At 64.3% G+C, this 13,260-nt stretch overlaps 1 protein-coding gene across 1 annotated transcript in view; it reads left to right on the forward strand.

The window, feature by feature from the left end:
• The window catches only part of FIBCD1 (fibrinogen C domain containing 1), a 34,526-nt gene extending 21,280 nt beyond the window's left edge, over nucleotides 1-13,246 (forward strand). Inside the window, exons 6-8 of the mRNA XM_027766632.1 lie at nucleotides 7,070-7,166; nucleotides 9,585-9,764; nucleotides 10,261-13,246. Of these exons, the coding sequence (XP_027622433.1) occupies nucleotides 7,070-7,166; nucleotides 9,585-9,764; nucleotides 10,261-10,520 (537 nt within the window). The 3' untranslated portion in view covers nucleotides 10,521-13,246. The remainder of the gene's footprint in view (nucleotides 1-7,069; nucleotides 7,167-9,584; nucleotides 9,765-10,260) is intronic.
• The last annotated feature ends 14 nt before the right edge of the window (nucleotides 13,247-13,260 follow it).

Here is a 13,260-nt window from a genome sequence, read left to right on the forward strand (position 1 = left end):
GCGCCTGTGAAGGCCGCCCTTGACCCTGGCCTGCAGCCGGCAGGCGGGAGAGAGGAGGAGGGGCTGCACCCAGTTGAGTGTCTCAGCCTGTCCCCAGTTCGGTCAGCCACTGCGTCCTCCTCCAGGAAGCCTCCCTGACTGCCCTGTGCAACCCCATGTGCTTCCTCATCACAGGTCACCTGCCCTGGTCCCAGCCAGGGTGCAAGGCGTGGGGCAAGGACTGAGTTCTCTTGGGCCTGCTGTAGCTCAGGGCTCTCCTCCCTAAATACTTGCAAGCAGGTCACCGTGGGCCCCTCTGGCAGTGCGACTGAGTCCAGGCCTCACTGCTCTGTCCGATGAGGCTGGCGTGGGGCTACTTTACAGATGGGGGACATGAGGGTCCTTGGAGGGCTGTGCTCCTGGGAGGGGGAGGAGGAGGAGCCTAGTGAGCTTTGGGGTTCCCAGTGAACCCAGGAACCAGGCTCTGCCCCATGGGGTCTTACCATTAAGCTACTTTTTTTTGTTTTGTTTTGTTTTAGATTTTTAAAAAAATATTTTATTTAACTTTATTTCTTTATTTTTAATTTAACCAGAGAGGGACAGAGTGAGAGTGAGAGAGGAAGAGAAAGTGAGAAAGCAAGCCACCAGGTCCAGGACTTGAACCGTGGTCGGCCATGTGGGAGTCCAGAGCCCTGAACCACCACACCACCTGCCGGCATCCCATTAAGCTGTGATTTTAAAGGGGAGGGAGATTCATAGAAACAGAGGCCAGATTTCCTCACTGGGACAGCACGCCTGGGAAGAAGCTGGCTGCTCCCAGCCCCCATCCCCGGGCAGGTTAGGGCCCCTCTGAGTGAGCCCTCAGCGGCACACAGGGCTGCAGGATCTGGGAGGTGTGAGGACTGCAGACAGCACCCTGCCAGCCCTGCTGTATGGCCCCACCCCCACCAACCTCTGTCTGGGGCGGCTCTGCCACCGGGCCTAATCGCCTAACCTTGGCCCTTGCAGTCACGGCCAGGGCGCATGACTGGGTCCAGTTGGGCACCCCTGCCGCAGGGACTTGGAAGGGAATTGATTCTGACTCCACTTCCCTGGCACGCACGCCAAGTGGCCCACTCCCCAACTGCACTGTCCTCTGTCCTGTCATGCAGGTCAGTCGGTTCCGATGTGCCTCTAATTGGCTCGAGAGGAGCCTCCCTTGCCACCCGTTCACTCCCGGCCTGAGCTCTCCAGGCCGGAAGAAAAACCCAGCCTTCACCACCACATGCTGCATCAAAGAGGCAGCCGGCTCAGGCTTGGAGAGATGAAAAGCTCCGGGAGCCGCCGGCCCAGAACTCACGGGAGGCCCGGTGGCAGGGAGGCCGCCAGACTGACGCTGGCTCCCTACTGCCCTGGGGAGCGTCGCAGCATCGAGGTGCCCGTGACAACGCCCGTGTCCCCTTGGCCAGTCTGGGCCGAGAACTTGGCTCCGTCTGGAGCAGCTCGGAGTTCTCAGACTTCGAGCGCCAACGGGCCGCTGTGAAGTGCTCAGCCGGTGCCCGGCACGCCTCGGCTTTCGATAAACAGCAGCTCTGAGCGGCGTTTTGCCAGGAGCAGGCAGGCGCAGACTGCCAAGCCGGGAAGATGGCTGGGGGCCAAGCCCGGGGGTACCATTTTCAGTCAAAAACAAGGAGTGGGCTCCGCTTCCTTCTGGGCTCAGCAGCTGGTTTGGAAGGGGAGGGTGGCGATGCGAGACCCACTGTGCGTCGCCCTGTTTACTCGGCCCGCGGGAGCGACACTGGTGTTTACAGACAAGGACACAGAGGCTCCCCTAGGTCTAGGACTTGTCCTGTGAGGGGCAGAGCTGGGATGTGATGCCTTGTCCTATCACCTGTTCCCTTGCGAGCGAGCCTGGAGGCCTCCCCGGGGGCACTGCCCAGAGGTGTCTGGAAAGGACTGACAGCCTCTGGGAATGCGCTCACCTGAAGAGTTCTTTGTTGTTTGAAAACAAGAGTGTGCTCTGGACTGGCCTTCTGCCTCCCCTCCCAGAACCACCTGCTCAGGAGCCTAGGGTGGGGGCGAGGGGGCGGCGGGGCACCCCAGCTCTGCGATTCAGGATCCTGAATAACTGGTTTCTGCAGCAGCTTCACCGTCATGTAAGAGAAGTCCCAGATGCCACCTCCTGGGGACCTTCTAACACACCAGAGAGTGCCCCCAGAGAGCCCATCCCCGCCTGCCGATATTACAGCTTCGGACACAGCCACCCGCCATCCGCCATCCGCGGGGCTCAGCTCCTCTGACCACCTGGCGAGGTCCTGCTTAATCAACAGTTCAGTTGAGCATCTCCTCCTTCAGGAAGCCTTCCTAGACTGCCATCTCCAAGTGTCCCAGCAGAAGAGCTCCTCCTCCTCCGAGCTCCCAGGAAGCCCTGTAACAATTGTCACCGTTATCGAGCCTCCCGTGCCAGCGCACTGAGTCCCCATCCACACTCTGTGGACTGTGGCTGTTGTAACCCTGTCACGGATGAGGACACCGAGGCGCAGGGATGGGACGGATGTGCAGGTCAGGAGCTGCGATGCCCGCGCCCGCGACTGAGCTTTCTGAGGCCCAAGTCAGCTCCGCGAGCCCCGCACACACGCAGGGGCCTGTGGGACACCCTTGCTTTGCAGGGGAGAAGCTCAGTCTGAGGAGGTCCTAGAGACCGTTGGCCAGAGTCTGGACAGGACTCGGGTCTCTGGGTGCCATCCCAGGGCACCTCCCAGGACTGAGGGCCTGACGGGCTCACAGGCACGGACAATCCATGGCCGCTCCAGCCTTTGTGTTTGTGACGGTCACCGCCCTGTCTGGTTGCCCCAGCCTGAGGCACCGGCTCTGCAGAGAACGCCCAGCTCTCTGAGCCTTACTCCTCTCCTCTGCCCGTGGGGACGCCAGTCCCTCCAGGGCCCAGCAGGGGCTGGATGCCAGGTGCCGGCTGCAGGCTCTTGGCACTGCCGCAGTCACAGAGGTGGTCCCAGTGGGACCAGGGCGTACGGGGGCGAGGAAGCTCAGTGGCTTCCATGACCCTCCGCCCCAGGGCCCTCAGACAGACCTGGGACAGCGAACCACGCGGCCGCCCTCCCCCCTGCAGGTGCTCCTTCCTTTGAAGCCCGCTGCACCGTCTGGAGGGCCACGTGGGCCGCGCACGCCCTCAGCAGGCCCCCCAGGCAGCACTTCCGAGGCGGCAGGCCCGGCTCTGAAAATCCGCACAAGAAACACGCCTGCCTGCCCACCCGTGGCTCCTGCCCAAGCGTCCTCGGCCGCGGCAACCGTATCTACATCAGACGCCGCCAGCCGGAGCCCAGGAGAGATGCCAGAGCCAGACCAATTACTATCGTGGCCTCGCAACTGCTCGATAATTATTTTGTCCCTCGCTCCCTCATGTAATTGGGGTTCATGTTCCATGGGAGGGGCAGAGGACGGGCAAAGGCCATGTCACCATGTCACTCGCTTCCCTCCTAGTGTCCTGTCTGGGACCCTTGCTCCCGCTTCGACATCCAGCCGGCCAGCGTCACTGAAGTCCAGGTGATGTCCAGAGATACGAGGCCATGGCTGCGAACCGCCCTGGGCCTTGGGAGCCCCGAGAGCCTGTCTCACACTGGTCCGGGGCTCCGGCAGACTGGGGACTGTTGTCACTCACTGCACTGCAGGTGGCTCAAAGGCCAGGACGGAGTTCCAGGCCTGAGAACCTAGCACGACTCAAGGCCCACTTGGCCGCTTGGCATTCGAGACCACGAATGTAAACAGCCCACAGTAAAGGAGGCGGCATCCACAGCGGCATTTCTCAAACTGCGGGTTGAGACCCTCCGGCGGCGCGCAGTCGATGGAATGGGCTGAGACCAATGCCGTTTTTAAAGTCGAATAGAGCACAGGGGGACAGGACACAAGGGGACCCACAGCGCACCCTTCGCGGGGATGCCTCGGCCAGCGGAGGTATGGTGGGACGACGCAGTGCTGAGCCCGACCACGTGGGCGCTGCTGGGCGTGCATCTGGAGCCCTTCCCGAGTACAGCGGCAGGCAAGTGCCCGTCCCCGGGCTGGCGTCAAGACCCTGTTGGGGGTACTGTCTCTGTCTCTCTGTCTCTCTTGCACACGTATGCTTGTGGAAGAAAGAAACTTAAAGAGTAAGGACAGGTGTCACTTCAGGAGGCTTTCCCTTCGGATGTACGGAAATGCGTGTGGTGGTGTAAACTGCATTTATCTGGGGCGTGATCACCAAGTTTAAAAGTTACTTCTCCAGAGCCGCACCATGGCTGCCTTGGCCCTCGCGGGGAGGGTCAGTTGCTGCCACTCAGGGCAGAGTGCCCAGGCGTTGACAGGACCGGCCGCCCTGCCCGACTCAGGCTGTTCCCTGGGTGGAGGACGCCAGGAGGCCCAGGCGGCCCCAGGGGTGTGCTCGGCACACAGGCGGAGTCCTGGGTGGACGTGGGACCGAGGACAGGGTGGAGGACTGTGGGCTGGAGGTCTGGCCAGGAGGCACACCCAGCTCCAGATGCCCTCACCGGGGACAAATGTGCTAGGACAGGGGCCTTCAGGGCAGTCCGGCCTCTCTGCAGCTGTCCGTGGCTGTCTGGACTCCAGCCGGGTCTGAGCCCATGTCTGCTGTGACAGGGTCGGGGGCGTGGACCCCAGGTCTGTGGTGGGTGAGGAGTCGGCGAACAGTGTGGGTACTAGAGAGGGGTCCGCCCCAGCAGCTGCTGTGGGGGCTCTCAGCACTACCTGGCCTCGACCGCTCTGCCCACGTGCAGCCGGGACCAGGGGCACCCCTGCCCCCGATCTTTGATTGAGACAAGGGCCTGGCGTTCCCAGCATGGACCTGAGCACCCCTGTGGTGGGCGGGAGGGAGGCAGAGCCTGGAGGGCTTCTTGAAGGCTCTTGCTGGGACTACCTGGGCCTCTTGCTCTCTTTCTGGAAAGTTCCACATTCGTTCATGCTTACCTGGGGGTTTATGCTGGGCACCATGCCATGGGCCCCACCTGGTCAAGCCGTGGCTGGGCACAGCCGCTGGCTGCAAGCAGGGCTGTCCCCTCTTTAGTCATGTCCTTGCGTTCTCCTTGCCCCTCGGGTTTCCACATCTGGTCTGGACCTTCTGGTTTCCAGGGTTCATGCCCTGCCCCTGCCTGAAAGGGCATCCTCCCCTTTGTGAGGAACGCAAGGCTCGGGGGGTGGTGCGACTGCCTTGGGTCACACAGTGGCAGACCTGGACCCACAACCCTGCCCTTCCTCCAGGGCCACCCTGGAATCCCTCCTAGAAGCCAGGCCCTGCTGGGCAGAGCCACTGGGCCCCCAGCCCCTGGACCTGTCCTGTTTCTGCCTGGGTAGGAGGTCCCCTGAGCAGGGCCTCTCCTCGCTCTTCTCCCCTAAGGTCCCTGGGGACTGGGGTCCTGACCGCGTGTACCCCACTTGGTTTCTCTGGTTTCACTCAGGGCAACCTTTGCATGGATCAGGGAGGTTTGGGGCAGGGCAGGTGGGGAGGCAGGGCAGGGCGTGGCCTGGGGCTGGGCTGCCCCAGTGGGGCAGGGGGAGCAGACCTGGCATCCAGTGGCATTTGCTGAGCGTCTGCTGTGTGCCAGGCCCTGAGCTTACTCTAGGGACCCGCATCCCCTGTGAGGATGGTGCTGTTACGACCCCCATTTTACAGATGAGGAAACAGGCTCAGGGAGCTGGAGGCACTATCCAGGTGGTGCGGAGGGTAAGGCGCTGAGTCCACGTGGCTCATTGCGCGACCAGTCCCAGACCCTGTGGCTTGAGCGTGGGTCAGCTCTGGACTTCAGCTCTGACCACCGGTCTTCCCCGCCTGACACGAAGGCTCCTCGGCACCCGGCGTGCTCAGAATGCCAGTCCCAGGCAGGGGCCCGCAGGCCTCCGATATGAGCAGGGCCCCCCGGGGATCCCCAGCTCCCCCCATCCGGTGGAGACTGGCTCTGACTGCCCGATGCCTTCTCCGGGGAGCCAGAGCGTCTTGGCAGGATTAGGCCTGTGGAAGGGCGCGTGCCTAGGATCCCAATCTCGGCCTCGATCGTAGATCGCTCCCCAGCTCCACTCAGATCTCGGAGCCCGATCGAATTTCCTTCTGCGAGGAGCCCAGCCGCCCCCCCACCCCCGCAAGAAAAAAGAGGTGTCATCTCCTGCTCCCTGACGTCAGAGCTGCCCAAACACCGGGACTGACGAGTCCCCGCAGACCTGAGCGGCCCAGAGCTCAGGGAGCAGACGGGCTCAGCTGCACCCGGTTCCGAGCGGCTGAAATCAGGCTGCTTAGTAATGGAAGTGGCTGGGGCCGCGGCCGCCTCTGCAGAGGAGAGGAAAAGGCTTATTAAACAGAAGGGCGCTGCGGAGGGGCAGCGGGACAGGGCTGTCAGCGGATCTTGGGGACACTCAGGGCAGCACTGCCGGACAGCGTGCTGCTTCTTTCAAAGCAATTTAACCAATGGGACTCCCGACTCCCAGACCGAGAATATTCGGGGGAGGGACAGCAGCCCGCTGCTTCTTGGCGCCCGCCCGAGTCACAGCCCATCCGGTGGTGGCTCTGGTGGCTCGGGTCTCCTCACGCTCCCCAGAGAGGTGGCACGGCTGTGGCTGCCCCAGCCCGCCGCCCCCTCCCACCTCCTCTGCTCAGGTTTTGGTTACGGGGGGAGGCGATGAAGAGAGGGGCTCTGGGGGCCAAGCCCCGAGCGGGAGGCCGTTCTGGGTTCCGACTCAAGCATAGGTTTTGTTTCAATGCAGAGAAAGACACCAAAGCCCTTGCCCACTCGTCTTTGACCCCGGGAGACTGAGGCGCGCGTGGGCCAGCCCAGGGTCCTGCAGCGAGGCAGCACAGCTGGGCTCGGAAGCTGGCCTTCCTCTCCCCCTCACCGTCACTGAGACTGCTTCTCGAGGGACATTTCGGGGACCCATGGCACTTGGTCTGTCAGGCCTTGGGCCACCACGAGCTTCCTGAGCCCCTGCTCTGTGCCAGGGCCTGGGGAGGAGCCGCGGAGGGCAGGTGTGGGTGAGCGGAGCCTGTGGCAGGTGGGCCTCCCCGGGCTGGGGGGTCCTGGCATGGCGGGCACCAACTCCGCACCCTCTGCCTTCACAGGTGTTTCAGCGCCGGGAGGATGGCTCCGTGAACTTCTTCCGGGGCTGGGAGGCCTACCGGGACGGCTTCGGCAAGCTCACAGGCGAGCACTGGTTAGGTGAGGCCCACCGCCCCCACCCAGCGGGGCCCTCCCCCTGCGCTGCTGGCTGTCTGCAGGCATGCCACCGGGGTCCTGGCATGGGCACACCAGAGCCACCACAGGTGTTACACCGAGATCCGGTGCTCCGGATGAACAGGCCAGTGAGGGGGAGCCGAGGGAGGTGGGCCGGTGAGGGTAGGCCTGATGGGAAGTGGGCGAAGGCTGCGGGTCCCAGGGAGCAGTGGGGAAGGCCGGCACCACCCTCCTGGGTCACAGAACAGCCCTAACTCCCCAGAGAGCAGTGGGGAGGTGAGGCCCACCGCCCCCACCCAGCGGGGCCCTCCCCCTGCGCTGCCGGCTGTCTGTAGGCTTGCTGCTGGGGTCCTAATCTTGAGGCTTGGGCCTGGGTTCTAATCTTGAGTCCACCTGGGCCTTGCCGGGTGACTGCTTGGGGCCCAAGGTCTTCTCTGGGAGGAATCCTGGCAAGGGTTAGAGGGGCCCTGGGAGCCCCGATGGGAGGAGGCGAGGGTGAATAGAGGTGGCGTTGGTGGGTGCAGAGAGCTGGCTGGAGAGGTGCCCAAGGGCCTCAGCACCTGCCTCTCCCCTGGAGCACCCTGTCCAGTAGCCCCTCACAGGCACTGGCCCAGGGCACTGTGAACTGAGACCTGCCGAATGGAAAACGTGGGGGGAGGCTCCAGACTCCCACTGCTCCAGCCTCCCTCTTCCCTTTCTGGATCCTGAGATTGACTCTGGGTAAGACCTTCGAGCAAGGCACCTGGTGGGAGGGCACGGCCTTCCCAGGCCCTGCTGCCTGAGTTCCAGTCCCAGCTCTGCCACTTACCAGCGGTGTGGCCCCGGCCAGTCCCTACCCTGTGCCTCATCTTCTCGGCTGTAAAGACAGGTCACCTGGAGCCTGCCGCGTGGGCAAAGCCAACCTCCCCAGCACCTCCTCACCTGCCCCACATTCCCCCCAGGGTCCCCGCCACCTCCATTCCATCCTCACCTACTCCCATCTGGGCTCCCAGGGTCCCTTGCCAGGCTGCCTCCCCACACTGTGACGGCCCCCCACCCCCAACTCTGGAGCCATGGCTGGAGCCCTCCACCCCATCCCTCGTAGTTCCAGTCACGGAGAGCCAGGGGAAGGGCTGGCGGGTAAAAACAGAGAAGCCCTTGAGCCCCAAGCATAGTCACCCGGCGAGGCCCAGGCGGACTCCCCAGGTGCTGGGGAGGGTGACACAGCGAGCACCTGGGTGGCAGGTGGCAGGCCAGGCACAGTTGGGAGAGCTGTGAGGGAAGTGGCCATTGGACGTGTTCTAATGCCACAGAATGCACTCATTCATCTGCATGGCACGCTCGGTGCCCTCCTGGTGGGGGTTGCTGTCATTGTCACCTGCTGGCCACCCTTGAGTTTGTGAGCCCTCCTGCCCTTCTCAGCCCTGGGGCCCACTCTGCAGGTGTCTGAGCCAGGCCCAGAGAGGGAGAGCAACTTGCCCTGAGGGTCCAGCCCAGGCAAGAGTGGGAAAGGTAGGGACACTGATCTAAGCCCGAGCCCCGTGCGGTCCCCAGGGGTGGAATGTGGAGGAGGCAAGGAGGTGCTGGGGAGGTCGCCCCATGCTGCTGCTGTTAAACACCCTCTGAATCAGGAGGTAATCACACCTCCGGGGAAACGCCTAGGCCTAGGCTGTGTGCGTGTGGGGGCGGGCGTGACACCCCAGGATGGGCACAGAGAGCTGAGGAGGGGAAGGCCTGGGCGTGCAGGGCTGGGCCAGGCCTGGAGACGGCAGAGGACAATGCCGCCTCCACCCGCTGACCGCTGACCAGCACTTATCGGGCCTGCTGTGCTGGGCCGACCCTCGGTGCCGGAGTAGCGGTGCCCAGACCGGCCTCACTCCCACGGGGCTGCTGCCTGGGGAGGGAGAGGGGCAGGAGGCAGCTAGGACCCCAAAGATAAACCCCAATGGGGGCTGCCGGGTTGGCAGAGGAGGGTATCAGCCCTGGTGGGAGGCGAGATGCGGAGAGTAGAGGAGCCGGGTAGGAGGCTGGGGAGGCGGTAGAGGGAGCAGCTGTGCGAAGGCCCAAGGCCTGGAGGCGGGGTGCTCAGGGAAGCGCCAGTACCAGGTCCTGCTGCTGGAGCCCCAAGTCTGAGGGGCGACGGGCGGACGGACTCCTGCTGATCCTTGCAGGCTCTGACCATGGTCAGCTCAGCACTGCCACACGTGGACGGCCCAGCCCGAAGTGCGCAGAGAAAATCGAACATGAGAAAGGGCCGGTCTGCAGTTTCCTGCCACACGGGCCTGCAGGAAGGAGGTGGCCACACACACTCGGTCATCCCTTTCTGTCACTGACCACACAGACCCAGCTTGTGCTTCTCCATTTTCTCGAGAAGGTCACCTTCTAAGCCCCCCAATTTCTCCCACTGTCGCCCCCCGACTTTAGGGCTCAGGAGGATCCACGCCCTGACCACACAGGCCACCTACGAGCTGCACGTGGACCTGGAGGACTTTGACAACGGCACGGCCTATGCCCACTACGGGAGCTTTGGCGTGGGCTTGTTCTCCGTGGACCCTGAGGAGGACGGGTACCCGCTCACCGTGGCCGACTATTCGGGCACTGCAGGTAAGGCACCAGGCCACAGCAGGAAATGGGGAGCAGGGCGTCCACCCACCTTCCCACCAGGGAGGACAGAGGAGGTCTTGCCAGGTCCAACCCTCCACCCTTCTGAGTCAAGGACCAGGTCAAGGTCTGGGTCAGGGCTACCTGTCTCAACCCCCAGGTACAACGTGGTCCTCACCTCTGCAATGTGAAACTGATCCCAGAGCCCGGAGACCAGGGGGCTAGGCTGGCTGGTTCCCCACGTGGGGTGGCTGAACTCTGGCCTGGGCTCTCAGGCCGAGGCAGGGCAGGGGGAGACTGAGAGGAGGAGGGGGAAAGCTGGGAGGAGGGGAGGGGCCTAGGCCAGGGCAGCTGTGAGCTGTGGACACATGGTGTGGGGGCAGGCGCGTGCACACGTGTCTGTATGCGGTGCCTGTGCCTCCCATGTGCAGCGCCCACGTGGCCCGCTGCAGGGCGGCCCTGTGCACACACAGCACGCCTGTGTGCACCGCCTGCACAGGTGACTCCCTCCTGAAGCACAGCGGCATGAAGTTCACCACCAAGGACCGCGACAGCGACCACTCGGAGAACAACTGCGCCGCCTTCTACCGCGGCGCCTGGTGGTACCGCAGCTGCCACACGTCCAACCTCAACGGGCAGTACCTGCGCGGCGCACACGCCTCCTATGCCGACGGCGTCGAGTGGTCCTCCTGGACCGGCTGGCGGTACTCGCTCAAGTTCTCCGAGATGAAGATCCGGCCGGTCCGGGAGGACCGCTAGACCGGCACTCGTCCAGCCTGTGGCCGTCCGACCCGCCATCCCACTCCCTCTGCCCCATCCCACCCCGCCCACCTCTGCGCCAGTGGACGCTCACCACCGCCTGGACGTGGCTGCCCCTCTCTCCAGGAGGGTGGCCGAGCCGCCCTGACACTGGGCGAGGTCTCCCTGTCTCCCTTTCCCCTGGATTTGGCAGCTAAGGGTCTCCTGCCCCTGCTGACGGGGCTGGCCAGCCTGGTGGTCCGGAACCCACTGCCCGCCCGGCTCCTGGCCAGGACGGTCGGGCCCCGTGTGCCCTGGCTCTGGGCAGCACTGCCAGGCTCCACTCTGCCAGTCACAATGGAGAGAGACAGATGCTGACAGCACTGAGCCCGCTGAGGCTCGAAGGGAGTGCTCAGTCTTCCCCGGGTCCTGCTCGAGGCTGCCTCCTCTGGGCTTCCACCAGCCCCTGCCCCTGCTTGCTCCCTGTTGCCCACGAACCTACCTCTCCCCGCAGCTCCTTGGCATGGCTGGTGCCGAAGACTTGGTGTGGTTGAGGGCAGCGAGGCCAGGCTAAGACAGCTCTCTGGGGGACCCAAGTCCCAAGGCTGGACCAGTTCCCCAGAGCCCCCCTCCCCCATCCCTGTGGCCCAGCCAGCTACAGCCCAGCCTCCCTCCTTCCTCCTACCTGGGCCGAGCCCCCACCGCACCACCCCTCCTCTGCCTCTGGGCATGGGCTGGGCTTACCAGCATGAACCCTTTGGTTATCTGGCCTGGGCTGGCGGGGCTTGTACCCTGCCTGCTGAGGCCTACCTGGAGCACAGGCCTGAGGGGGGCTGACAGGAGGGGACTTGTGCTGTTACCCCCATCCCAGGGGGCAGGTGGCTGTCTCCGTGGGGAGGCCGCCCCCTGCTGGTAGTGGTGGGCGCCGCTGCCTTGGCCCAGCCCTGCTGGTCAGGCAAAGGGGGCACTGCTGCCTGGGCAGATGGCAGGGGACACTGAGGCACCCTGGATGTACTCGTTCCACAGCCAACACCTCGTTGCCCCTCTTCTCCCCACAGGCGAGGCCCCCGGGCTCTGAGGGCCAGTGGCTAGGAACCCCATTCCTCAGCTGCCTGCTCAGCGGCTTTGTAACCCTCGGGTATTGTCGGAACCAAGCCTGGGGCTCCAAAGGGGGGCTTTGAGAGGCCTGAGGGGCTACCCCAGCAACCCTCCTCGGGCAGGAGGGGTGGATATCTCCTTTCAAGAACACCGGAAGGCAGGTCACTGGAGGAGTGTGGTTCCCCCACGGTGCCAGCCTAAACGGAAGAGTCAGGGGAGAGGCCGGCCCCGCCCACCCCGACGCCTGGCACGCCCTCTAGCTCCGCCTGGTGGCAGGGCTCCAAACTGTGCAGCACGCCGGCCTGCCCGAGGCCCGCCTTCGCAGACTGCTGGCAGCGAGGGGGCAAGAGGCAGGCGATGATGCCAGAGTGACCCGGTGTGAGCGGGCAGGCGGCGCAGAGTGGGCGAGGGGACCACGTAAGGCTGGAAGGGCAGTGCCCCGCTTGGCCCCTCTTCCTGTCCTCTAGAAAGCCAGAGAGCTGGGCGGCCTGGACGTCCAGCCACGGTGCAGAAGCCGGGTGGACCCCGTGTTCTCTGCCCGGGAGCCTCCCAGCCTCACAGTGCCAGCCGCCACTTAGGGAGTGCCAAGTGCTTTCTCCCGGTGAGGGAGATGCCAACGGGAGCCTCGGGCCAGAGCCTGGCCGTGGAAATGCGAGGGCATGGGGACAGGCGAGGGCACCCTTCAAAGCTCATGGCCCACGGACAGGCAGTGTGCCTCCTTGCGCACACCTTCCCCGGCCCCAGTTACTGCCCACCAGCACCCTGCCCTCCCAGGCCAGGCCACCACCACGAGGGACACAGCCTCCTGAGCGCTGCCGAGCAGGCACGAAGCCCGTCATGAGAGCCCAGGCCCTGTCGGGCCCTCCAAGCCTGGCCCTGACCACAGTCCTGCACCCGCTCTGGGCTAGGCCTCCAGCCCTGGGCTTGGAGCCTGCAAGCTGCTGTCGTGCCGATGGCTGTCACCTCAGGCAAACGTGACCACGGGAAGAAGGGGGTGCTTGGATGGCCCATGGCGGGTGACCAGGCTGAGGACTCACAGACAAAGGTCGTGGGGCCCCTGGTCACAGTTCCGAACCCTGTCCTACTGGGCTTGATTTGAGGTGCCATGGCCTCACTGTCCCACAATGCCATCTAAAGAAAGGAGAGACCTGAGGCGCAGCCCCTCAGCTGCCTGCTGCCCCACCCTGAGCTCCTTAAACCCCCATCCCATGAGCACAGGTGGGTTCTGTGGGAGCAGCCGGTGGCCTCGTCCTTGCCCACAGCTTGAGGTACAGCTCAGAGTGGGACAAAGGCCCCCCAGCTGGTGCCTGAGTCCAGAGGACAGGAGGCCCCCAGGTTGCACCTGCCTGCGTGAATAGCTCTTATGACATTTGTCCTCGGGTGAGAGTGAACGCCAGTGCCCACCTCTCTGGCCCCCCTCACCTTCATGGCCGCCTGGCCTCATGCTGACGCCTGAGAGCAGTTGCTGGGGGCTCTGTCACCTGAGCATGGCTAAGAGCCAGGGTTGCTGGGGGCTCTGTCACCTGAGCATGACTGAGAGCCAGGGTTGCTGGGGGCCCTGTCACCTGAGCACCTGGGTGTGGCTGCTGGAGGCTCTGTCACCTGAGCATGGCTGAGAGCCGGGGCTGCTGGGGGCCCTGTCACTTGAGCAAGCCTGGGTGTG

This window comes from Tupaia chinensis, unplaced genomic scaffold (assembly GCF_000334495.1).
Source record: "Tupaia chinensis unplaced genomic scaffold, TupChi_1.0 Scaffold143602_1, whole genome shotgun sequence".
Taxonomy (NCBI): domain Eukaryota; kingdom Metazoa; phylum Chordata; class Mammalia; order Scandentia; family Tupaiidae; genus Tupaia; species Tupaia belangeri.